This window comes from Rhinopithecus roxellana, chromosome 15, assembly GCF_007565055.1.
Source record: "Rhinopithecus roxellana isolate Shanxi Qingling chromosome 15, ASM756505v1, whole genome shotgun sequence".
NCBI lineage: Eukaryota > Metazoa > Chordata > Mammalia > Primates > Cercopithecidae > Rhinopithecus > Rhinopithecus roxellana.
The window spans coordinates 42,985,990-43,013,803 of NC_044563.1; the positions used below are offsets into that span (position 1 = coordinate 42,985,990).

General features: G+C 36.2%; 1 protein-coding gene across 2 annotated transcripts in view; it reads left to right on the forward strand.

Annotated features, from left to right (window-relative positions):
* The window catches only part of GRM5 (glutamate metabotropic receptor 5), a 582,078-nt gene that overhangs the window by 203,871 nt on the left and 350,393 nt on the right, over positions 1 to 27,814 (forward strand). For both annotated transcript variants that reach the window (XM_010357229.2, XM_010357228.2), the window contains exon 3: positions 27,031 to 27,280. In XM_010357229.2, the coding sequence (XP_010355531.2) occupies positions 27,031 to 27,280 (250 nt within the window). The remainder of the gene's footprint in view (positions 1 to 27,030; positions 27,281 to 27,814) is intronic.

The window sequence follows — 27,814 nt, forward strand, 5'->3', positions numbered from 1 at the left end:
CTCTTTTTTTGTGGAGGCATTGTTCTCTCTTTTCATTTCTTCATGAGGTTAGAACCATGGCTAATGACTGGTCTCGGCTCACATTTTTGAGGAGAATAAAAATATTTTTCAAGCAATAAAGTGATTCTCTATTAGTTTGAGTTTGAAAAACGTAAACAAAAGGCCCTATGAGCAGTTTAGGTAACATCTCACTCCTTTAAGCCAATAACTGAGATTAGGGGATTGAAGAGTTATAAATCTAAAGTAAAATTATACTTTATTAAATATAAATTATTGTAACACTTTTAAAATTTATGCCTTACAATTTATTAGTCAAGTGGATCATGTACACACATCAAATAACAGAGAAACAGGGATCTATTTCCAGGAAAAGGGATTATGAACAGGCATTGCACTGCTGGAGTTCTTGGAAACTGGACAGGTACCATTTTTTGCATCAATAATAATGAGTTTTTAATTAAACTTAAAGCATATCCGTGATTATTTCTTTTTTCCATAACTACCTACACAATTTCATGAGCTCATGACCCAGTGTAATCCTGAGTCCTTGAAATGTTTCTAAAACTGATTCACCCTTTCAGTGAAATAGGAATAGATAGGACTTTCATTTCCAGGATTTTTTCTCAGCCAGAAGTGTCCCCTGGAGGCTTGGACAGAATTACAGATATCTTGAGATTAAAGGAAAGAAAAGGAGCCATATTGGCTGCTTCCATCTGCTTCAGAGCAAACCTTGGTATTCCTGTGTGTTAGGTAATCCCAAATGATTTTTACATTCTAGTGTCTCAAAGGTATGATTAAAGGATTAGTGTGGAGGGGAAACAGCAGACATTAGTGCAGCAGAGTTGAAAAAAGCCAATACTTTGGTACTATCCTGGGATTTCATCAGCAGCAAAATGAGGACAGGAGAATTAGACCATAAGTGATTTTATTAAAACACTAGGGGAATCCAATCAAGATGCTTTAGCTATTAAGTTCCCTGATTACAGGGGTTATGTCTGTTCAAATTTGCTTCAGTGAGGTGCCTACATAGGCAATAGAGACAAGGACCATGATTTTAAGAAGTACTAAGATGCTGTTACTTTGGAAAAACTACTGAATACTCAGTTCATTGCCATATCTAATGAGCACTTTTAGTTTTGAATGTCTAGGAAGAATGCTTGGCAATAGCTGAATTAATGTTTGCCATGTATCTAACTGAGAAAATATAAGTTAGGAGCCATAGGTGTTAGTGAAATACGAAAAATAGATGGTTTTTATTCAGGAGTGTGTCATAGTTGTGACAAACACCAACAACTAAGAAGTTAGTAGCAAAATAAGAACTCATAAATATGTGTGTGACTAATACTAAAAAATACTACTTTAGCCTTATTTATATGTCAGACTCCGATATAAGCACTTTCCATGCAAAATCTCATTTAATCCTCATAACCACCTTATGAAAATTTTATAGATGAGTAAACAAAGGCTTAGAGAGATTAGGTAACTTGCTCAAACATCCAAACTAGTAGATGTCAGAGCCAGGATTTGAAATCAGCTTTGATTAATTCAAGTGAAGTTCAAGTTTCATCTAATTTCAGAGCCATTCTCATAAGAGCTCTTTATGATTGCCTACTGAGAAGAAGAAATTATGAGAGAGCTAAAACGGAAACTAAATTTTGCTGTCTATTCTGTGCCAGACTTTGGGCTGGTGATTGACCTACTGTATCTGATACGATTAAAGAAACTGAAGCTCAGAGACACTTAAATAACTTGTCTAAGGTCATATATCTAGGAAATTGTGGATACAGGCATCAAACTCAGTCCATATATGGCAAAGGCCAATGCCCTTTCCAAGTATTATGATCTCTGTGATAATAAAATTAATTTCATCTTGTCTAAGGATTTGGGTAGTTTTTGTGAATGCAAGTTTTGGTCAGCTGCAGAGGACTATATTAGTTAGCTTGAGCTGCTATAACAACAAACACACAGACTCAGTGGTTCCCAAACAACAGAAATATATTTCCTTATAGTTTTAGAGGCTGGAAGTCCAAGATCAAGGTGTCAATAGGCTGTGTTCCTTCTGAGGATCTGTCTCCTTGGCTTGTAGATGCCATCTTCTCCTTGTGTCTTCACATGATACTGTGCATGTCTGTTTCCTAATCTCTGCTTATAAGGACCCCATTCAGCTAGATTAGGGGCCACCCATATGATTTTTTGCCTTAGTTTCCTTTTTAAAGACCTGTATACACATACAGTCACATTCTGAGGTACTTGGGATTAGGATTGCAACATAGAAATTTTCTATGACACACAGTTTGACCTATAGCAAAAGCCAACAGTGCTCTGATATGACACTAAGAAGTTAATATAAACTTCTTATGACAAAAGACACAACAAAACATCCTAAAACTGAACATCCCATGTAGGATATAGTCTTCGTTTTCATTACTTTCTTTCAAGTTACCATCATTTCTCATCTGGACGCCTGACTACATTAGCCTCCAAACTAAACTTCTTGCATTTTCTCATATTCAACCTCAAGTAATAATTTGTCAGTAATTTGTAGATTCAATGCTATCCCCATCAAGCTACCTTTCTTCATAGAATTAGGAAAAAAACTACTTTAAATATCATATGGAACCAAAAAAGAGCCCGTATAGCAAAGACAATCCTAAGCAAAAAGAACAACGCTGGAGGCATCATGCTACCTGACTTCAAACTATACAACAAGGCTACAGTAACCAAAACAGCATGGTACTCATATCAAAACAGATATATAGACCAATGGAACAGAACAGAGGCCTCAGAAATAACACCACAAATCTACAACCACCTAATCTTTGACAAACCTGACAAAAACAAGCAATGCAGAAAGGATACATTATTTAATAAATGGTGTTGGGAAAACTGGCTAGCCACAAGCAGAAAACTAAATCTGGTTCCTTCCTTACACCTTTTACAAAAATAATTCATAATGGATTAAAGACTTAAATGTAATACCTAAAACCATAAAAACCCTAGAAGAAAACCTAGGCAATACCATTCAGGACATAGGCATGGGCAAAAACTTCATGACTAAAGCACCAACAGCAATGGCAACAAAAGCCAATATTGTATAGCATAATTCCAAAGATCATTATTTACTTTGTATTCCAGGGGAGTGTCAAACTCTACCAAATTACATTAAAAAGTGGCCCTGCATATTGTCAATGCTTCACTTCATGGTAAACATCCAAAATTAGGCCTTTGTTCACTTTTTGGTGCTTTTATTTTTATGTATTTATTTTTATTATACTCTAAGTTCTGGGATACATGTGCAGAATGTGCATGTTTGTTACATAGGTATACACATGCCATGGTAGTTTGCTGCACACATCAACCTGTCATATACATTAGATATTTCTCCTAATGCTATCCATCCCTAGCCCACAATCCCCTGACAGTCCCCAGTGTGTGATGTTCCCCTCCCTGTGTCCATGTGTTCTCATTGTTCAACTCCCACTTATGAGTGAGAACATGCAGTGTTTGGTTTTCTGTTCCTGTGTTAGTTTGCAGAGAATGATGGTTTCCAGGTTCATCCATGTCCCTGCAAAGGACAGGAACTCATTCTTTTTATGGCTGCATAGTATTCCATGGTGTATAAGTGCCACATTTTCTTTATCCAGTCTATTTGTGATGGGCATTTGGGTTGGTTCCAAGTCTTTGCTATTGTGAATAGTGCTGCAACATATGTATGCATGTATCTTTATAGTAGGATGATTTATAATCCTTTCGGTATATACCCAATAATGGGATTACTGGATTAAATGGTGTTTCTGGTTCTAGATCCTTGAGGAATCGCCACACTGTCTTCCACAATGGTTGAACTAATTTACACTCCCACCAACAGTGTAAAAGCATTCCTTTATCTCCACATCCTCTCCAGCTTCTATTGTTTCCTGACTTTTTAATGATCATCATTCTAACTGGTGTGAGATGGTATCTCATCATGGTTTTTATTTGCATTACCCTAATGACCAGTGATGATGAGCTTTATTTCATATGTTTGTTGGCTGCATAAATGTCTTTCTTTTGTGAAGTGTCTGTTCATATGCTTCACCCACTTTTTGATGGGGTTGTTTTTTTCCTTGTAAATTTGTTTAAGTTCCTTGTATATTCTGGATATTAGCCCTTTGTCAGATGGCTAGATTGCAAAAATTTGCTCCCATTCTGTAGGTTTCCTTTTCACTCTGATGGTAGTTTCTTTTGCTGTGCAGAAGCTCTTTAGTTTAATTAGATACCATTTGGCAATTTTGGCTTGTGTTGCCATTGATTTTGGTGTTTTAGTCATGAAGCCTTTGGCCATGCCTGTGTCCTGAATGGTATTGCCTAGGTTTTCTTCTAGGGTTTTTATGGTTTTAGGTATTACATTTAAGTCTTTAATCCATCATGAATTAATTTTTGTAAAACGTGTAAGGAAGGGGTCCAGTTTTAGTTTTCTGTGTATGGCTAGCCAGTTTTCCCAATACCATTTATTAAATAGTGTATCCTTTCTGCATTGCTTGTTTTTGTCAGATTTGTCAAAGATCAGGTGGTTGTAGATTTGTGGTGTTATTTCTGAGGCCTCTGTTCTGTTCCATTGGTCTATATATCTGTTTTGATATGAGTACCATGCTGTTTTGGTTACTGTAGCCTTGTTGTATAGTTTGAAGTCAGGTAGCATGATGCCTCCAGCGTTGTTCTTTTTGCTTAGGATTGTCTTGGCTATACAGGCTCTTTTTAGGTTCCATATGAAATTTAAAGTAGTTTTTTTTTTTTTTTTTTTTTTTTTTTTTTTTTTTTTTTTCTAATTCTATGAAGAAAGTCAATGGTAGCTTGATGGGGATTGCATTGAATCTACAAATTACTTTGGGCAGCATGGCCATTTTCACAATATTGATTATTCTTATTCATGAGCATGGAATGTTTTTCTATTTGTGTCCTCTCTTATTTTTTTGAGCAGTGGTTTGTAGTTCTCCTTGAAGAGTTCCTTCACATACCTTGTAAGGCTGGTTCAACATACACAAATTAATAAATGTAATCCATCACATAACTAGAACCAATGACAAAAACCACATGACTATCTCAATAGATGCAGAAAAGGCCTTTGATAAAATTCAACACCCCTTCACGCTAAAAACTCTCAATAAACTAGGTATGATGGAATATATCTCAAAATAATGAGAGTTATTTATGACAAACCCACAGCCAATATCATACTGAATGGGCAAAAACTGGAAGCAGTCCCTTTGAAATCCAGCACAAGACAAGGATGGCCTCTCTCACCATTCCTATTTAACATAGTGTTGGAAGTCCTGGCCAGGGCAAGCAGCCAAGTGTAAGAAATAAAAAGGCATTCACATAGGAAGAAAGGAAGTTAAATTGTCTCTGTTTGCAGATGACATGATTGTATATTTAGTAAACCCCATCATCTCAGCCCGAAATCTCCTTATGCTGATAAGCAACTTCAGCAAAGTCAGGATACAAAATCAATATGCAAAAATCACAAGCATTCCTACGCAACAATAATAGACAAACGGAGAGTCAAATCATAAGTGAACGCCCATTCACAATTGCTACAAAAGTAATGAAATACCTAGGAATACAACTTTGTTCATTTTAAACTCTGTCATTGTAATACTCTATTGTATCCTTCTCGAGCGCCACTCTACTCTCTTATCCTATTATTGCCAGTGTAGTCTTACTTGCAGTTTAGTTCATGTTACCTGCCTTCAGAAACCTCTTCTGTTGCACCTCTTGATGTATCAAGTTTGGGCCTCCCCCTCATGATCTCAGCCTACTTGCCCTCCCATCATATAGCCTCAACTGTAGGCAGAGTGGAGCTTGACCACATACTACCCACCTTAACCTGTCTGTGCTCTGTTTACTCCATCTAGAATGCCAAGGACCACTCCTTCTGCAGGGTCAAATTTAAATTATACTTTATGAGCAGACCTTTTCCTAATACAGAAAAACAGAAGTAATAATATTTTCCATTCTATATCATTACACTTTCACCTCTATTGTACTGGATCTTTATAAAAAGGGAGTCTCTATTATAGCCAGTTAAGTCAGTGGTCCCTTCAAAGTCATGGAGTAACTGAAAATATGACAGAGATCATTGACTAGAAGAATTTTAGGATATTTTATTGGCATAGTCCAGTGTTGTGCTGGAACCAGCTCATCTAGGCAATTGTAAGAGAAATGTTAAATTTTAAGGGTCCGTTGTTAAAAACAGTCATTATTAAATATGAAATTATATAAACAATAATTAAATAAACTATAAAAAATGAAAGTTAAATATCAGACAATTCTAATTCAGCATAATTCATTTTAATGTATTTTACAGTTTTCTATGCTCTTTAGGCTATTTTCAGCTCTAGTATCTATGTGGTCAATATAATATATATGGATGTGTTATTCCCCTCCCTGTGTTCCTATGTTCTCATCATTCAGTTCCCACTTATAAGTGATAACATGTAGTGTTTGGTTTTCTATTCCCCAGTTCATTTACTATGGATAATGGCTTCCAGCTCAATCCATGTCCCTGCAAAGGACATGATTTCATTCATTTTTATAGCTGCATAATATTCCATGGTGCATATGTACCATTTTTTAAAAATCTGGTCTATCATTGATGGACATTTGGGCTGATTCCATGTCTTTACTATTGTGAATAGTGCTGCAATGAACATACACGTGCATGTATATTTATAATACAATGATATATATTCCTTTGGGTATATGCTCAGTAATGGGATTGTTGGGTCAAATGGCATTTCTGACTCTAGACTTTTAAGAAATTGCCATACCATCTTCCACAATGTTTGAAATAATTTACATTCCCACCAACAGTGTAAATGTGTTCCCATTTCTCCGCAACCTCGCCAGCCATCTGTTATTTATTTATTTATTTATTTATTTATTTTATTTATTTTTAGACGGAGTCTCGCTCTGTCGCCCAGCCTGGAGTGCAGTGGCTGGATCTCAGCTCACTGCAAGCTCTGCCTCCCGGGTTCATGCCATTCTCCTGCCTCAGCCTCCCAAGTAGCTGGGACTACAGGCGCCCGCCACCTCGCCCGGCTAGTTTTTTTGTATATTTTAGTAGAGACGGGGTTTCACTGTGTTAGCCGGGATGGTCTTGATCTCCTGACCTCGTGATCTGCGCATCTCGGCCTCCCAAAGTGCTGGGATTATTTCTTTATTTTTTAATAATCACCATCTGACTGGCATGAATTGGTGTCTCATTGTGGTTTTGATTTGCATTTCTCTAATGCAGTGATGTTGAGCTTTTTTTCATACATTTGTTGGCCACATAAATATCTTCTTTTGAGAAGTGTCTGTTCATGGCCTTTGCCCACTTTTTAATAGGGTTTTTTTGTTTGTTTGTTTTTTGTTTTTCTTGTAAGTTTGTTTAAGTTTCATGTAGACTCTGGATATTAGAACATTGTCAGATGGATAGATTGTAAACATTTTCCCTGATTGTGTAGATGGTCTGTTTGCTCTGATGATAATTAGGAAGAGTATCAGGGAAAATAGCTAATGCATGTTGGGGTTAATACCTAGGTGATGAGTTGATAGGTGCAGCAAAAACCCATGGCACAGGTTTACCTATATAACAAACCTGTACATCCTGCACTTGTGTCCCAGAACTTAAAAAAAATGAAAAAAGAAAATCTTCCCTATAGATACAATATCAATACTATGTAGTCCGTGACACACTAATTACCATATAGTAAAAAGACAAACATTAAAATTTATAATTAGAGTAATGCAACTAGTAGCACCATTGAAATATGCATAGTGGATATATCTGTTGACATTTATTCTATTTGAATTTAAAACAGAATTTTAAAGTGTTTGTTATTCATTTAAATAACAATAATAAATCCTCTGCATGGTAACACAAATAACATTTTTATGAAAATGACTATATTTCCCCAAAAAACAATAAAGTTTACTAAGTGAAATAAACTAGTCACTAAAAGAAAAAATGTATATATAACAAAACAATTTAGGAAGCAGTTCTAAAAATCCACTCCCTAGGGTTTCTTAGAATACATATAATTTTGTAATTGAGGAGACAAATTTACATAAAAAGGTAAGCCATTTCCCAAAAACCATGTAAGTGATAAATGAAACAAATAGATTTTCAATCACTGTCTCCTCTATCAAAGGCACTTTTGACTAAGCTGTGTTATCCTTGACAATTTATCTTAGCCTAGCTTAGTGCTTTTTTATTACAATAAATGCAGGGTAGCTTCAATACCAGAAGCTGCTATACACAGTGATTCATAGTAGATGCTCAGTAATTAACTTATGAAAAATTGCTCCTCATTTTCTAAAATTTATTTATTCAACAAATACTTAGGTTGCCTAGGCTCTAGAGATAAAGGGGGTAATTAACCTCATTGTCCCACTGTCTCACAGTCTTTTATGGAGTAAGACAAATAAATAATTACAATAAAACATAAACAATATCCTATGACATTGGAGGGGAGTTGAGCAATGAGAGCACAGTGGAAGATATCTGTTTAGAACTGTGGGCCAGGTGTGGTGGCTCATGCCTGTAATCCCAGCACTCACTCTTAGAGGTTGAGGCTTCCCAAAGCCTCCTGGGATTGCTTGAGCCCAGGAGTTCAAGACCAGCCAGGGCAACATGGAGAAATTTAGTCTACAGAAAATACAAAAATTATCCGGGTGTGGTAGTGTGTGCCTGTAGTCCCAGCTAATTGGGAGGCTGAGGTGGGAGGATCACTTGAGCCTGGAAAGTTGAGGCTGCACTGAGCCATGATTGTACCACTGCACTCCAGCCTGGGTGACAGGAATGAAACCTTGTCTCAGAAAAAGCAACAACAACAACAATAAAAAACTGAATTTAGAGAATTCTGTCACTTTCAGCCGAGTCTTGAAGGATGGGTAGGAATTAGCTAAATAGAAGGGTAATTCCAGTAACAACAGAGATTGTGTAAAATTTAGAGATGTAAAAAATGTCTAGTATATTTGATCTATATATCCTTTGGTATGGCTGGAGCATGTGCTATGTCTCAGGAAAAGGCAGTCCGTGAGGCTGGAGAGAAAAGTTAGGCAGCAGATCATAACAAGTTTGGATGCCATTAAATATCCTAAGAAGTTTGAATTCTCCTCTGAAATGTACAGGATCTAAATTTCTTTGCATGCCTAAAGTGGTACTGTCTAATAGAAATGTGATGCGGCTATATTTGTAATTTTAAGAAAAAGTAAAAATAAATGATATTAAATTTAATAATACATTTTATGCAACACAGTATATCAGAACTTTTATCATTTCAACATGTAATCCATATCTTAATGGAATATTTTGCGTTCTTTCTTTTATATTAAGTCTTTGAAATCTATTTTGTGTTTTACACTGATTGAACATCTCAATGTGGCAAGTGGCTATTAAACTGGACAGCATAAGTCTAAATTATAGAGGAAAGTCACGGAGGCTGTAATGCCTGAACACAGCATAGTTACCCACTCTTAAATGAGACTCAAAATTTGGCAACAACGATGGCACAGCCATTACACTACATTTTAATTCTTCTCATTTCTGAATCCAAAGTGAGTTCTGTGTTGAGACACCAAGTCCTTCCAAAGGGAATCTAGCTACAACAGAACCCAGACAGCACAGATCTAAACTGGAGAAGGTGGTGGCAGACCAGGGAGCTGCTGTCAAAGAAGGGACTTCTTTTCAGCAAAAGCTGTCAAGCATGAAGAGTTTTGGCTATGTTGTAGAGGATTTTGTGCCTTCAGCTGGTGATGGGAGAATTTCTGCATTGTCATTAGATCCAGTTAGAATCGAGGATCATTGGTGACTAGTGAGCTATAGCAAGCAAAATAAATAACTCACCAGTCCACCCGAACCATTGACACATAGCTCCACACAGAATTTTATCCTTTCTGTGGAAATGGAATTAGTTTTAATGAGACAAGCACCGAAGGCTTCAGCTGTGAATTTGACAGCTTACAAAGAAAGCAGAAAGAAGTTGAATTCTGGAAGCTTAGTGTGGGAATCTGGGTCATAGCTTCTGTCTCAAGTTTTTATTTTCCTCTAGGAAGAATAGCCAGAAGAAAAAAATGAGGAAGACTCCAATATTTTTAAGAAGATTGAAAAAGTGATATTTTTCATTATGCAAATCTCAAACCACTTTAAAAAATTATAAAAGCTTGAAACATTACAAAAAAATTAACACAAAAATCACTGTTTTTGTCATTTTCTATGGTCCCTCTGAAGTTTCTCCCTCTTCAGCAATGATGTAGTTAAGTAACTAATACAAGATAATATGGTACATCTACTTTCAAGAGCCCCCTCTTATTTTACAGGACTTTGTCCATAGAAAAGCTACAATTAAACACTGTATATTTCATAGAAAGGCTCTGGGATTTAAACACCATCTCTCAGCAACATGAGGATTGAATCATTTAGTACTAAATCATATACATCTATAATATTTTGGAAATTAAGCAAAATAGTTATATATTAAATAATATGTTTGCTGAGACAAATTCAGTTCTGTAGCATTTGAAATTAGTTTCAAATGAAACATTAGTAGCAGACCTTTGGAAGAAACACAGGACTAAATTGAGAAATTTTCACCCAGTGTCTTAAGAGTAACAATATATGGAAGGCAAAGAGCATGGGCTTTGAAATTTGACAGAATGAAGGTTGAAATTTCAGCTCTTCTGTTTACTAGCTATCAATTATTTGGCAAATTCTCTCAGCATCAACACCTTATTTAGAAATGTGGGAAATAATAGCAATTTCATTAGGTTGGTTGGTTTTAATAATAACACATTTGAAGTAAATAGTGCAATAATTTGTTCATATTATTAACCTTTTACCAAATAATTTTACAGGATCTAGATAAATGTTGAGGATAGTGATGATGATGATTATAAAAAAATATCCTGTATTCAGTGCTTTCTCTGTTCCATGCTCTGGACCAAGTACTTTACCTAAAATAACCCCTTCTAAAAATGAGCAAACAAAACTTCCTGAATTTCCAGATTCTCTTCTAATCACCACCATACTCTTAGCTTTTGTTCACTGCCAAGTGTCTCAAAAACGTTGTATAAATATATTGTCTTCACTTTTTTTACTCCCATTCACACAAGCCTACTCCTATATATCTTCTACTATGTTGCCAGAATTAGTGGATTTTTTTGTCACTACACATCTTACTTTAGTTTTCAACAGAGTAAATGTTAAAAAAAAAAAAAAAAAAAAAGTAGAAACAGTTTCTTTTCCTAATTTCCATAAGAACATATTATCTTGGTTTCCCTTCTCCTTCTCCTTCTCCTTCTCCTTCTCCTTCTCCTTCTCCTTCTCCTTCTCCTCCTTCTCCTCCTCCACCTCCTCCTTCTTCATTGTCTTTGTGAGCTATTCCTTCTCAATTGATGCACACATATTTGAATTTTTTAGGGTATAACTCAGAGTTCTCTTTCCTTCACATCCTACATTTCATCTATAATTGTTTCTATCCATATTCTGAGGACTCCCAAATAGTTCCAACTCAGACCTCTACTCTCTTAGCCAGAATGTTCTTATTTAATTTCCTACTTGGCATTTCTACTTGGCTATTTCACAGAAATTTAAAAATTTCTTTTCAAATGTGGTTTTCTTTCCATTTTGTCTATATCAGTTCATTCAACCCAATTATATGAACTAGAGTTGCTGGAGGGAGTAGATAAATGCTGAGAATCAACTTTTGATTCCAGGGCTCAGGAATCTACCAAACCAAATATGACACTCAAACTTGTTGTCTTCATGTATGGTGGTTAAAACTGTCATATATTCTTCTTTAAATAATCTGATTTCCTGTTTTCTATCATATCTAAATTTATTTGGTCAACATGTACCTTTGCTCTTAAGATCAAACTTCTTTCTCTAGCTCCATACTTGATAGGCAGAAGAAAAGTTCACCAACTCAGCATACCACTCAGTAAATCACTTGGCATGTACTTTTAGGACAATATTCAGTAACCCTGGTTAGCATTCCTTTAAATAATGTTTTACACATATAGTATAAAATCCATGAGGGGGGCTATGCATAGTTAAAAACTTATAACATCTACATTTATTACATAATTATACTAGCAATTTGTTTTCTGCTTAATTTACCATTGAAGAGTTCATCAAATGTTACTTAAATAATCCATTCCTAGAGTAACAACTAAAGCAAATTTTCTAAATGAGATCCTTCTGGTATTTCCAATAATAAACACCTTGGATGAAATTCAGTAATACCATGCCTTATGCTTAATGTTGTAGTATATGGGTCGTGTTATAGAAAGACTCCAGGGCAGGATGAGAAATAACTGGGTCATTGTTCAAAACTTGGAAATCTGTTTATTAGCAAAGTTTTCATATCCAAGAAATTTATAATTCAGGTACCTTGATGAAGGTGCTTGATAATGATAATGATAACTTTTGTTTTTATATACTTTAAGTTCTAGGGTACATGTGCAGAATGTGCAGGTTTGTTACATATGTATACTTGTGCCATGTTGGTGTGCTGCACCCATCAACTCGTCATTTACATCAGGTATAACTCCCAATGCAATCCCTCCCTGCTCCCCCCTCCCCATGATAGGCCCCGGTGTGTGATGTTCCCCTTCCCGAGTCCAAGTGATCTCATTGTTCAGTTCCCACCTATGAGTGAGAACATGCGGTGTTTGGTTTTCTGTTCTTGTGATAGTTTGCTAAGAATGATGGTTTCCAGCTGCATCCATGTCCCTAGAAAGGACATGAACTCATCCTTTTTTATGGCTGCATAGTATTCCATGGTGTATATGTGCCACATTTTCTTAATCCAGTCTGTCACTGATGGACATGTGGGTTGATTCCAAGTCTTTGCTATTGTGAATAGTGCCACAATAAACATACGTGTGCATGTGTCTTTATAGCAGCATGATTTATAATCCTTTGGGTATATACCCAGTAATGGGATGGCTGGGTCATATCGTACTTCTAGTTCTAGATCCTTGAGGAATCGCCATACTGTTTTCCATAATGATTGAACTAGTTTACAATCCCACCAACAGTGTAAAAATGTTCCTATTTCTCCACATCCTCTCCAGAACCTGTTGTTTCCTGACTTTTTAATGATTACCATTCAAACTGGTGTGAGATGGTATCTCATTGTGGTATTGATTTGCATTTCTCTGATGGCCAGTGATGATGAGCATTTTTTCATGTGTCTGTTGGCTGTATGAATGTCTTCTTTTGAGAAATGTCTGTTCATATCCTTTGCCCACTTTTTGATGGGGTTGTTTTTTTCTTGTAAATTTGTATGAGTTCTTTGTAGGTTCTGTATATTACCCCTTTGTCAGATGAGTAGATTGCAAAAATTTTCTCCCATTTTGTAGGTTGCCTGTTCACTCTGATGACAGTTTCTTTTACTGTGCAGAAGCTCTTCAGTTTAATTAGATCCCATTTGTCAATTATGGCTTTTGTTGCCATTGCTTTTGGTGTTTTAGACATGAAGTCCTTGCCCATGCCTATGTCCTGAATGGTATTACCTAGCTTTTCTTCTAGGGTTTTTATGGTATTAGGTCTAACATTTAAGTCTCTAATCCATCTTGAATTAATCTTCGTATAAGGGGTAAGGAAAGGATCCAGTTTCAGCTTTCTACTTATGGCCAGCCAATTTTCCCAGCACCATTTATTAAATAGGGAATCCTTTCCCCATTTCTTGTTTCTCTCAGGTTTGTCAAAGATCAGATGGCTGTAGATGTGCGGTATTATTTCTGAGTACTGTGTTCTGTTCCATTGGTCTATATCTCTGTTTTGGTACCAGTACCATGCTGTTTTGGTTACTGTAGCCTTGTAGTGTAGTTTGAAGTCAGGTAGCGTGACGCCTCCACCTTTGTCCTTTTGACTTAGGATTGTCTTGGCAATGCGGGCTCTTTTTTGGTTCCATATGAACTTTAAAGCAGTTTTTTTCCAGTTCTGTGAAGAAACTCATTGGTAGCTTGATGGGGATGGCATTGAATCTATAAATTCCCTTGGGCAGTATGGCCATTTTCACAATATTGATTCTTCCTATGCATGAGCATGGTATGTTCTTCCATTTGTTTGTGTCCTCTTGTATTTCACTGAGCAGTGGTTTGTAGTTCTCCTTGAAGAGGTCCTTTACATCCCTTGTAAGTTGGATTCCTAGGTATTTTATTCTCTTTGAAGCAATTGTGAATGGAAGTTCATTCATGATTTGGCTCTCTGTTTGTCTGTTACTGGTGTATAACAATGCTTGTGATTTTTGCACATTAATTTTGTATCCTGAGACTTTGCTTAAGTTTCTTATCAGCTTCAGGAGATTTTGGGCTGAGACAATGGGGTTTTCTAAATATACAATCATGTCATCTGCAAACAGGGACAGTTTGAGTTCTTCTTTTCCTTACAAAATACCTTTGATTTCTTTCTCTTGCCCGATTGCCCTAGCCAGAACTTCCAACACTATGTTGAATAGCAGCGATGAGAGAGGGCATCCCTGTCTTGTGCCAGTTTTCAAAGGGAATTTTTCCAGTTTTTGCCTATTCTGTATGGTATTGGCTGTGGGTTTGTTATAAATAGCTCTTATTATTTTGAGAAACGTTCCATCAATACCGAATTTATTGAGCGTTTTTAGCAGGAAGGGCTGTTGAATTTTGTCAAAGGCCTTTTCTGCATCTATTGAGATAATCATGTGGTTTTTGTCTTTGGTTCTGTTTATATGCTGTATTATGTTGATTGATTTGCATATGTTGAACCAGTCTTGCATCCCAGGGATGAAGCCAACTTGACCATAGTGGATAAGCTTTTTGATGTGCTGCTGGATCCAGTTTGCCAGTATTTTATTGAGAATTTTTGCATCGATGTTCATCAGGGATATTGGTCTAAAATTCTCTTTTTTTGTTGTGTCTCTGCCAGGCTTTGGTATCAGGATGATGTTGGCCTGATAAAATGAGTTAGGGAGGATTCCCTCTTTTTCTATTGTTTGGAATAGTTTCAGAAGGAATGGTAACAACTCCTCCTTGTACCTCTGGTAGAATTCAGCTGTGAATCCATCTGGTCCTGGACTTTTTTTGGTTGGTAGGCTATTAATTATTGCCTCAATTTCACAGCCTGCTATTGGTCTATTCAGAGATTCAGCTTCTTCCTGGTTTAGTCTTGGGAGAGTGTATGTGCCCAGGAAATTATCCATTTCTTCTAGATTTTCTACCTGATTTGCGTAGAGGTGTTTATAGTATTCTCTGATGGTTGTTTGTATTTCTGTGGGGTCAGTAGTGATATCCCCTTTATCATTTTTTATTGTGTCTATTTGATTCTTCTCTCTTTTCTTCTTTATTAGTCTTGCTGGCGGTCTGTCAATTTTGTTGATCTTTTCAAAAAACCAACTCCTGGATTCATTGATTTTTTGGAGGGTTTTTGTGTCTCTATCTCCTTCAGTTCTGCTCTGATCTTAGTTATTTCTTGCCTTCTGCTAGCTTTTGAACGTGTTTGCTCTTGCTTCTCTAGTTCTTTTAATTGTGATGTTAGAGTGTCAATTTTAGATCTTTCCAGCTTTCTCTTGTGGGCATTTAGTGCTATAAATTTCCCTCTACACACTGCTTTAAATGTGTCCCAGAGATTCTGGTATGTTGTATCGTTGTTCTCATTGGTTTCAAAGAACATCTTTATTTCTGCCTTCCTTTCATTATGGACCCAGTAGTCATTGAGGAGCAGGTTATTCAGTCTCCATGTAGTTGAGTGGTTTTGATTGAGTTTCTTAGTCCTGAGTTCTAGTTTCATTGCACTGTGGTCTGAGAGACAGTTTGTTATAATTTCTGTTCTTTTCCATTTGCTGAGGAGTGCTTTACTTCCAATTATGTGGTCAAATTTGGAATAAGTGCGATGTGGTGCTGAGAAGAATGTATATTCTGTTGATTTGGGGTGGAGAATTCTGTAGATGTCTAGTAGGTCCGCTTGCTGCAGAGATGAGTTCAATTCCTGGATATCCTTGTTAACTTTCTGTCTCGTTAAGCTGTCTAATGTTGACAGTGGGGTGTTAAAGTCTCCCATTATTATTGAATGGGAATCTAAGTCTCTTTGTAAGTCTCTAAGGACTTGCTTTATGAATCTGGGTGCTCCTGTATTGGGTGCATATATATTTAGGAAAGTTAGCTCTTCCTGTTGAATTGATCCCTTTACCATTATGTAATGGCCTTCTTTGTCTCTTTTGATCTTTGATGGTTTAAAGTCTGTTTTATCAGGGACTAGGTTTGCAAACCCTGCTCGTTTTTGTTCTCCATTTGCTTGGTAGACCTTCCTCTATCCCTTTATTTTGAGGCTATGCATGTCTCTGCATGTGAGATGGGTCTCCTGAATACAGCAGACTGATGGGTCTTGACTCTTTATCCAGTTTGCCAGTCTGTGTCTTTTAATTGTACCATTTAGTCCATTTACATATAAGGTTAATATTGTTATGTGTGAACTTGATCCTGCCATTATGATATTAACTGGTTATTTTGCTCGTTAGTTGATGCAGTTTCTTCCTAGCCTCGATGGTCTTTACATTTTGGCATGTTTTTGCAATGGCTGGTACCGGTTGTTCCTTTCCATGTTTAGGGCTTCCTTCAGGGTCTCTTGTAAGGCAGGCCTGGTGGTGACAAAATCTCTAAGCATTTGCTTATCTGTAAAGGATTTTATTTCTCCTTCACTGATGAAACTTAGTTTGGCTGGATATGAAATTCTGGGTTTAAAATTCTTTTCTTTAAGAATGTTGAATATTGGCCCCCACTCCCTTCTGGCTTGTAGAGTTTCTGCCGAGAGATCTGCTGTTAGTCTGATGGGCTTCCCTTTGTGGGTAACCCGACCTTTCTCTCTGGCTGCCCTTAATATTTTTTCCTTCATTTCTACTTTGGTGAATCTGACAATTATGTGTCTTGTAGTTGCTCTTCTGGAGGAGTATCTTTGTGGCGTTCTCTGTATTTCCTGAATTTGAATGTTGGCCTGCCCTACAAGATTGGGGAAGTTCTCCTGATAATATCCTGAAGAGTGTTTTCCAACTTGGTTCCATTTTCCCCCTTACTTTCAGGCACCCCAATCAGACGTAGATTTGGTCTTTTTACGTAATCCCATACTTCTTGCAGGCTTTGTTCATTTCTTTTTCTTCTTTTTTCTTTTGGTTTCTCTTCTTCGCTTCATTTCATTCATTTGATCCTCAATCGCTGATACTCTTTCTTCCAGTTGATCAAGTCGGTTACTGAAGCTTGTGCATTTGTCATGTATTTCTTGTGTCATGGTTTTCATCTCTGTCAGTTCATTTATGGTCCTTCTCTGCATTAATTATTCTAGTTATCCATTCTTCCATTCTTTTTTCAAGATTTTTAGTTTTTTTGCGCTGGGTACGTAATTCCTCCTTTAGCTCTGAGAAGTTTGATGGACTGAAGCCTTCTTCTCTCATCTCGCCAAAGTTATTCTCCGTCCAGCTTTGATCCGTTGCTGGCGATGGGCTGCGCTCCTTTGCAGAGGGAGATGCGCTCTTACTTTTTGAATTTCCAGCTTTTCTGCCCTGCTTTTTTCCCCGTCTTTGTGGTTTTATCTGCCTCTAGTCTTTGATGATGGTGACGTACTGATGGGTTTTTGGTGTGGTGTCCTTCCTGTTTGTTAGTTTTCCTTCTAACAGTCAGGACCCTCAGCTGTAGGTCTGTTGGAGATTGCTTGAGGTCCACTCCAGACCCTGTTTGCCTGGGTATCAGCAGCAGAGGCTGCAGAAGATAGAATACTGCTGAACAGTGAGTGTACCTGTCTGATTCTTGCTTTGGAAGCTTCCTCTCGGGGTGTTCTCCACTATGTGAGTTGTGGGGTGTCGGTCTGCCCCTAGTGGGGGATGTCTCCCAGTTAGGCTACTCAGGGGTCAGGGACCCACTTGAGCAGACCGTCTGTCCCTTCTCAGATCTCAACCTCTGTGTTGGGAGATCCACTGCTCTCTTCAAAGCTGTCAGACAGGGTGGTTTGTGTCTGCAGAGGATTCTTCTACTTTGTTGTTGTTGTTGTTGTTGTTGTTGTTGTTGTTGTTTAGCTGTGCCCTGTCCCCAGAGGTGGAGTCTACAGAGACAGGCTGGCCTCTTTGAGCTGCTGTGAGCTCCACCCAGTTCCAGCTTCCCAGTGGCTTTGTTTACCTACTTAAGCCTCAGCAATGGCGGGCGCCCCTCCCCCAGCCTCGCTGCTGCCTTACCTTTAGACCCCAGACTGCTGTGCTAGCAATGAGGGAGGCTCCATGGGCATGGGACCCTCCCAGCCAGGTGTGGGATATAATCTCCTGGTGTGCCCGTTTGCTAAGACCCTTGGTAAAGCGCAGTATTGAGATGGGAGTTACCCGATTTTCCAGGTGTTGTGTGTCTCAGTTACCCTGGCTAGGAGAAGGGATTCCCTTTCCCCTGGTGCTTCCCAGGTAAGGTGATGCCTCCCACTGCTTCAGCTCTTGCTGGTCGGGCTGCAGCAGCTGACCAGCACTGATTGTCTGGCACTCCCTAGTGAGATGAACCCAGTACCTCAGTTGAAAATGCAGAAATCACCTGTCTTCTGTGTCGCTGACGCTGGGAGCTGGAAACTGGAGCTGTTCCTATTCGGCCATCTTGCTCTGCCCTCCCCGATAATGATAACTTTTTATTCCAGTCCTTTGGCTTTAAAACTTTCACATTAATCATATGTCCAGGCACCTAAACACCTAAATCTCAATTATACAGAAATTTTTAGGACTATTTCTTGGGTCATTTAACTTCCTTCTTTCTTTCCATAAAATATGTATACACATTTCTTGCATCATTTAACTTCTTTCTTTCTGTGCATAAAAATATGTATATACAATGTTTTTGTTGTGAACATAGAAATATCTACCTTAAAGAACACTGTCTAGTAACAGGAGATAAATATAAACAAATGAGTGTAATATAGAGTTTAGAATGCTATATCCATTGCACATATAGCTGTAGTGGGAAAAATGGCATCAAACAAAAGAACATCTTTATAAAACTATTAATAAAGTAAGAAAAGGTGCTTCACTGTCAAGCTTTTCCCACTCCTGACCATTTTGGTTAATCACTAGTTTAAGCCACAACCCCCTCAATATGGGTAGTTTGGGTTAAGATCTCTTGATGAACACTTCTAATTCACATTAAAGGACGCGAAGTGGAGACTCACGCTGCTTATACATATTTTTAGGGGATGATATCATACCAGACTAATGTCATAACTCACATGAGTTTACTTCACTAGTAGTTGTCAGTAAAATGAACTGTGTTTACAGTAGCAACAAGATATTAGTAGTTAAAGCCACTTGAAATATACTTTAAAATAATTACTTATATGGGAAATCTTAATTTCCTTGTCAGGAAAAGATAATTTGGACCAACTAAGATGGAAAATAAAGTTATATTTTGGAGATTTTACTTATTCATTTTCTTTGCAAAGATTTAGTATTTCCTGAAGTGAATACTTTCTGAAAAAGTATTTTCCACATTCTTTTATCATCTGCTTGGTGATCTGCTTAGAAAAATGTATCTACTCTTCCAAACTTTTTTGTGCCAATTTTTTGTACCACTTTTCTGTACAAGAAATACATAATGTTGATATGTAGTTAAATAAATGCATTACCTACCTCTACGGGCTCACAGTTTTGGAAAGTAGGATATGTAAATACCTCCAAAATATAATGAATATATGCAATAGGCAACATATATAATATAGAATGTCTATTTTAATTTAAGCCTAATTTATTATAATACTTAGTACCTTAACTCGTTTCCTGACTCTGAGACATTTTAGAAATCCCATGATATAGCACATTATTTAAAGTGAATTGTTTCCTAAGAAAAAAATTCAACATCAAGGTTTATATTTTTAACCAAATTTTGAACTTCAAATAAATCATGAGTATAATCAGCCTTGTTATAAAGGTGAAGGATCCACAATTATAAACTTTTTTAGCAATTATAAATTACAGAGATTATAGAAATACTGTAATTAAACAATAGCACTATGGAGAAGATGTATTCTCCATCCTAAAGGAATCTAGGGAATTGAATCTGTACAACATGGAAAAAGGTATTCCATGAAGAAAGAACAGCATTAGTAAAAATAAATAAATGAGAATATGTGAGGTGTCTATGATACATATGAAAGAGAATAGTAAAAAGTATTAAACAAAAAATAGTAGTCAGTAGGGTTTGGGAAAATGAAAAATAAGAGATGATAGAGGAAATAATACACAATGTGCAGTGATTTGGGGTCTCATTTATGGAGAGAGAAGTAAGGATACTATGAAAAAAGGAAAAATATCAAAGAAAACAAAATTATTTGTATCTTTTTACTATGATTATAATAGTTTGATTTTTATTCTAATGATAGTTTTCCCTAACATACGTGAAATTGATAAATTTAAACAATATACTTAATGGCTATTTTGCCAGAAAAACAAAATGTCTCACTAGGTACACCTCTTCTAGGCTGTTGTACTTTATTATCTTTATCTTAAAGTGGCCACTGTAACACAGTTGTTAATGATATTGAATTCGTACCATCTGAAATAGCATTTACCTATGGTTATAAATTACTTCAGTAATTTATAATTACTCAGTGCCTTTTAACATACAGTTAAAATATAAAATTTTCTTAGGCTAGCAGAAAGTTTTTTATTTTATATTTTAATTTAATTTAAAATTTAATTTAAATTAATTCAATTTAAATTAAATTTTATATCCAGGGGGTTTATGTGTAGGTTTGTTACTGGATATATTGCCTTTTGGTGAATTTGGGGCTTATAGTGTACCCATCGCCCAAATGTGAACATTTTACCCAATAAATAATTTTTTAACCCTTACTCTTCCTACACTCTTCCCTTTTGGGGTCCCCACTTTCTATTACAGAAGAAAGTTTTAAAGTTACTCTTTTTTTTTTTTTTTTATTATACTTTAAGTTCTAGGGTACATGTGCATAACGTGCAGGTTTGTTACATATGTATACTTATGCCATGTTGGTGTGCTGCACCCATCAACTCGTCAGCACCCATCAATTCATCATTTATATCATGTATAACTCCCCAAGGCAATCCCTCCCTCCTCCCCCATCCCCATGATAGGCCCCAGTGTGTGATGTTCCTCTTCCCGAGTCCAAGTGATCTCATTGTTCAGTTCCCACCTATGAGTGAGAACATGCGGTGTTTGGTTTTCTGTTCTTGTGATAGTTTGCTAAGAATGATGGTTTCCAGCTGCATCCATGTCCCTACAAAGGACGCAAACTCATCCTTTTTTATGGCTGCATAGTATTCCATGGTGTATTTGTCCCTGTTTGCAGATGACATGATTGTATATTTAGAAAACCCCATCGTCTCAGCCCAAAATCTCCTTAAGCTGATAAGAAACTTAAGCAAAGTCTCAGGATACAAAATTAATGTGCAAAAATCACAAGCATTCTTATACACCAGTAACAGACAAGCAGAGAGCCAAATCAGGAATGAACTTCCATTCACAATTGCTTCAAAGAGAATAAAATACCTAGGAATCCAACTTACAAGGGATATAAAGGACCTCTTCAAGGAGAACTACAAACCACTGCTCAGTGAAATACAAGAGGACACAAACAAATGGAAGAACATACCATGCTCATGCATAGGAAGAATCAATATCGTGAAAATGGCCATACTGCCCAAGGGAATTTATAGATTCAATGCCATCCCCATCAAGCTACCAATGAGTTTCTTCACAGAATTGGAAAAAACTGCTTTAAAGTTCATATGGAACCAAAAAAGAGCCCGCATTGCCAAGACAATCCTAAGTCAAAAGGACAAAGGCTGGAGGCGTCACGCTACCTGACTTCAAACTATACTACAAGGCTACAGTAACCAAAACAGCATGGTACTGGTACCAAAACAGAGATATAGACCAATGGAACAGAACAGAGTCCTCAGAAATAATACCGCACATCTACAGCCAGTCTGATCTTTGACAAACCTGAGAGAAACAAGAAATGGGGAAAGGATTCCCTATTTAATAAATGGTGCTGGGAAAATTGGCTGACCATAAGTAGAAAGCTGAAACTGGATCCTTTCCTTACCCCTTATACGAAGATTAATTCAAGATGGATTAGAGACTTAAATGTTAGACCTAATACCATAAAAACCCTAGAAGAAAATCTAGGTAGTACCATTCAGGGACATAGGCATGGGCAAGGACTTCATGTCTAAAACACCAAAAGCAACGGCAGCAAAAGCCAAAATTGACAAATGGGATCTAATTAAACTAAAGAGCTTTTGCACAGCAAAAGAAACTATCATCAGAGTGAACAGGCAACCTACAGAATGGGAGAAAATTTTTGCAACCTACTCATCTGACAAAGGGCTAATATCCAGAATCTACAAAGAACTCAAACAAATATACAAGAAAAAAACAAACAACCCCATCAAAAAGTGGGGAAAGGATATGAACAGACATTTCTCAAAAGAAGACATTCATACAGCCAACAGACACATGAAAAAATGCTCATCATCACTCGCCATCAGAGAAATGCAAATCAAAACCACAATGAGATACCATCTCACACCAGTTAAAGTTACTCTTTAACGAATCCTGTTTCCAACATGTGCTTTATAGGGTCAATGTAGGCAGATACTTCCAGATCCCAGCTGATGCAATTCAGGTCAAATAGTATTAGTGAAAGCACTAGCTTTAAACAGTATTTGAGGTTGAATTATTAAAATCTGTTATGATCTGAGGGAAAAACTAGGGTCCTTGAGGAAAAAATACCAACATTTTGATTATTGTGCAACTCTGTTCATGTTTTAAGTGAAATATGTTGTAATAGCTTATTAGAATTATGCCCGCTAGACACAGTGTGACAGTCCTGATTGCTGGTCACATAGTTGGGCAGTTATAGTAATCTGGAAATAGACGTTAATTATTTTGTACTGCTCCTTCAATAATTTATTTCTTTATTCAACATGTGTTAGTTATCTAACAGGTCTCAGTAGCGGTACAAAAGTGAATAATATATTGTTGTTGCAAATAGCAGAATTTTTTCCTTTTAAACTCATTTTTTAGGGTTTTTAGGCTGACTAGTATTTTATTGTGTATATATACACCACATTTTTAAATTAATTTATCTATTGATGGATAGAACTTGGCTTTTGTAAATAATGTTACCATGAACGTGGGAATGCAGTTAAAATTTGCTGGAAATGTAGCCAGAAGTAGGGGTGCTATATCATATGGTAATTCTATTTTTAGTTTTGTTGAGGAACCTCCATGAAGTTTATTAATGGGTGTACTAATTTACATTTCCACCAAGCATAGAATATAAATAACTTCTATGAGTTTTATCCCTAAAACAGGATAAATTGATAAAGCAGGGAGAAGACAATTACTTTTAAAATTATCTGCATCAACTCTCTCCTTTCAATGACTTATAAGTATGCTAGTTTATTTTTTTCATTAAATGTATATTTTCACATTTTCAAAAGTCAAATAGTACAGCAGGGCTTAAAGTGAAAAAAGTGTTTCAGTTTTTCATCCTTTTATTTTCACCTCCATATCTCTAATATGAATGTCTTTTTTAAAAATAGCTACTTTTAAATGACTATAGACATTATTTCTTACCTTGTACATCTTCTTATTCCTGCTTTTAATATAATTCTCTCATAACATTAGCTAACTCCGTATTATTTTAGCATCCAGTAATTCCCTTAATCACATATATTTTATTTTCTGTATATGTTGACTTCCAAATTGGGAGTAGATGATTTTAATGGCCTTCCACTTCCCAACAACTTTCCCTGCATCTACCTCTCAGCCTTCATCTTCTTTCTCTTTAATTATCATTGTAAAAGTTGATAACAAATATATTTTATTGCATAGTGAGTTTTTCCATTTGTCTATAGGTGGATTCTTAAAGATGAAAATCAGTGATTGACATTTGCATCATTATGCCTGTAAGTAGTGTGAGCTATGAGTGAAGACATTGGGCTATGATTACATTTTCTCCAAAAAATTCCAAGTTATAAACTCTCTGCTACCTTAAGAAGTTATATGGATTCCTTCTTACTTCTATTCATTGTTTAAAATGAAGTCACATGTTAGCTTCATATTTTATATCACAGCTTTCTTTCTCAGTTACTTGTTTCCCTCTGTTGGAAAAAATAATCGTTGCTTCCTTAGCTTTTCCTCATTCTACATATTACTTGAAATGTGTTCTATTCTTTGAGAAGCCTGTAGACATTTTTTGCTGTGCTTTTTTCATTATTTTAAAATGTATAATTATAGAATACAGTGTTTCCATCAACTATGGGAAAGTCTCAACGCTTCAGTCTTTTCCGTTTTATTGGAAGACATATTCTCATTTGTCTCCTGGTTAACAAAGGATTTCTTTTGTTATATCAAAATTATATTCTGTAAAATTTTTATGTCACACATGTATTAAAACTGTTTCTTATTTAAATGTTTAAACTTTCTTTCTTAGAGCAGTTTTTGATTCACTGCAAGACTGAGTGAAAATTTTTCATATACCCCCTGTCTTTTTTAATTTTAAAGAGTACAGCTTGAGATTTGCTCTGGGAAAATAATATTTTATTCTGCTAGTGTAAGCTTACTTTTTTTAGTCTAGTGTTCAGCAATAGTGCCATTTGCTCCACTGTTTGTTTTGGATCCTGCATTAAAGAGTAGCTAAACTCTGTCTAGAATATTCTTTATAATTTCAATAGGTACAATTAATTGGGTTCAGATGACCTACCAGATAGTTTACATACATTGAATATAATATTAAAATATCTGAATATTAAGCAGTGTTACTTCAGAAAGCTGAGATTAAAAAGACTATCTAAACTGAAGTCGAACTCAGGTTTCTCTAATGACAAAGTTCTCTCCACTATTTCAAGCTGCTTCTCTACAACATATTGTACAAACAGAAACAGTGTTAAACCTGTTAGGAACAAAATGCTAAAAATCTGAATTTGTTAGGTGTCTTTTCTTGTTTAACAGTGAATGTATTGAGAATAAAAGTAAATAATGTGAAATTCTCAATAAATTCACATCACAATCACTATACCTAATTTCAAATTATTTATGCAAATGCCTCTGCATTAAATCAAAACATGAAATGCAAGACAGTCTGTTGAAAAACAGAGTTTGCTAAAAATAAATCAAAGAATAATAGATTATTCACATTAGTGTAAAACTGATAGTAATTTAGGCCCATTGGCACATTTTTCAGAAAGTGCCCTTTAAACTTTGTTAATTGCAAAATAACTAGATTGCCCACCTGCCATCATGACAGAGGCTTCTTGTTGCTTTTAATTCTGGAGAAGGAGGGAAAAGATGCAGCTGGCCCACCAGTATTTTTGGCTCAGACTCAAGCTGACCTGCTCTGCTCTGCCCTTTGCAGTTTGTTCATGGAGACAAAACTTCACCAAAATCCACCCTCAAAGTTTACAGATTTCATTTGCAGCAAGGTACCTGTGGTATGGTAGCACCCACATCAGGACAGGAATCAGAGACATATGTTCAAACCAAGATCCTGACACCTACTATCTGTATTTGAACTTCAGTTTTATCAGCCAAGAGGAGATAACATTAACCTTTATCACAGATTTGTAAGGAGCAGTGAGCTAGCATATGTAAACTGACTTTCCCAAAATAAAATTGTTGTGGAATTATTTTTATTGCAGTTATAGACATATAGTGAACCCTATGCGATTGAATGTTCAGTGCTCCTGTATTAATTTGATATCTACTCATCCTGACGAGATTCCAGTTCCTAGGTCAAGTTGATTTTTAGGTCAGTCGCATCCTTATATGTTCTGCAGCTTGGCTATCTTGTAATAACCTCTTGTATTCTTCAAAACAATCCTAATTTTTTATATATATCATATACACCTCATATATCTAATATTTTGAAAATTCAGAATATGAGCCCTGTATAAAATATTTAGCCTTAAAATGTTCCAAAAATATCTAAAATTGGAGAATTATCACTTTCAAATAGAAAAGAGAAATGCTTATGTAACTAGAATTCTGAGACTCCTAAGAGTCAGCCTTAGACAAGTAGAGGGAGCAGAACCTATGCTATTAGATCTGTGAATGGAGTTCAGTCCTCCACTTACTGCTAGAGTAACTCCAGGTAAATGTAGACCTAACTGCTTTATCTGTTTTCTGATCTATATGTGGAATGGAACTCATAATATCTACATCAATATTTTATTGTGAGTGCTAAATTAGATCACATATATAAAGGTCCTGGTGTCCTGGCATATAACTGACTGTCAATATTAATCCCCTTTTCCATTAATTTTAAAAGACTACCATTAGTCCTTAATCTCCAAATTTTGAAAAGGACTTTGAACTTTTTCATCCTTATGAATACCCCATGTTTGTATAAGATAAAACTGTAAACGTTTTTCATAAGTTTACACATTCATCTGTGACAAGACTAAATCTTAATCAAGGATCTCAGTTTTTTAGTTAAGACCAAACCATAAATTCTCATGATTATAAGTATATAATATACTGAATATTATATATAGTATAATACTTTATAAAACATTTATATGGCAACATCTATACTATATAGACTACATGTATTACTCATATGTACTATATTTTTAAATACAAAAATCTCAGTAGGATGAAATTATCATCAATGAAAAGCAAAGGGAAGTGAGATCGAATGCAAACAAAAAAAAATCTGATACATATTTCCATCAACTCATACTTAGAAGAAGAGCTGTTTTTCAGTCATAAAAGGATGATGAATTGCTTACCCTTTTTATATTATTCTCTCCATCACAGTGAAAATATAAATGATGAATGCATGTATAATGTGGTTCAATTGTAATTTGTCCAAAATAAGCAAGTCAGCAAAAGAGCAAAAACTGAAATTCAGTTCTTCAGGTTCCAAGTCCTGCACCATGACTTTCATGCTCCTAACACCTGCATTCTGATTACACCCAATTAATGCAACAATCTCATTTCACTATCCCTCTGCTTATCTATGTTTTCACACAGGCAACTATGGAGAAAGTGGGATGGAAGCCTTCAAAGATATGTCAGCGAAGGAAGGGATTTGCATCGCCCACTCTTACAAAATCTACAGTAATGCAGGGGAGCAGAGCTTTGATAAGCTGCTGAAGAAGCTCACAAGTCACTTGCCTAAGGCCCGGGTGGTGGCCTGCTTCTGTGAGGGCATGACGGTGAGAGGTCTGCTGATGGCCATGAGGCGCCTGGGTCTAGCGGGAGAATTTCTGCTTCTGGGCAGGTGAGTGACAATAAGAAAATTTACATGGAGTTGATACCAAGAATTTGGCAGCACCAAAAGGTAGCTTTTAGTGTACAATAAAAAAAAAAAAATCTTTCAAAGCTTAATCTGTGCAGTGGAAATAGAGCTTAAATTTCATAATGCACCTGTGCCTGGAGAAAATCATGGAAAATAGGTAGACCCACCATGTGCTGATTAATAATAACAGGAATCAACAAATGAAGATGATGAATCTGTAAGTCCTAAAACACATGACTGTAAGGTAATGAAATGGATTTTTTTTTATATCCTTGAGTAATTCACTTGGAAAGCAAACATGTCTCAAACTCCTAGTTGCTTTATTTTTTTTTCATATATATGTATTTTTTATTTAAGTTCTAGAGTACATGTGCACAACGTGCAGATTTGTTACATATGTATGCTTGTGCCATGTTGGTGTGCTGCACCCGTCAACTCGTCAGCACCCATCAACTCATCATTTATATCAGGTATAACTCCCAATGCCATCCTTCCCCCCTCCCCCTCCCCATAATA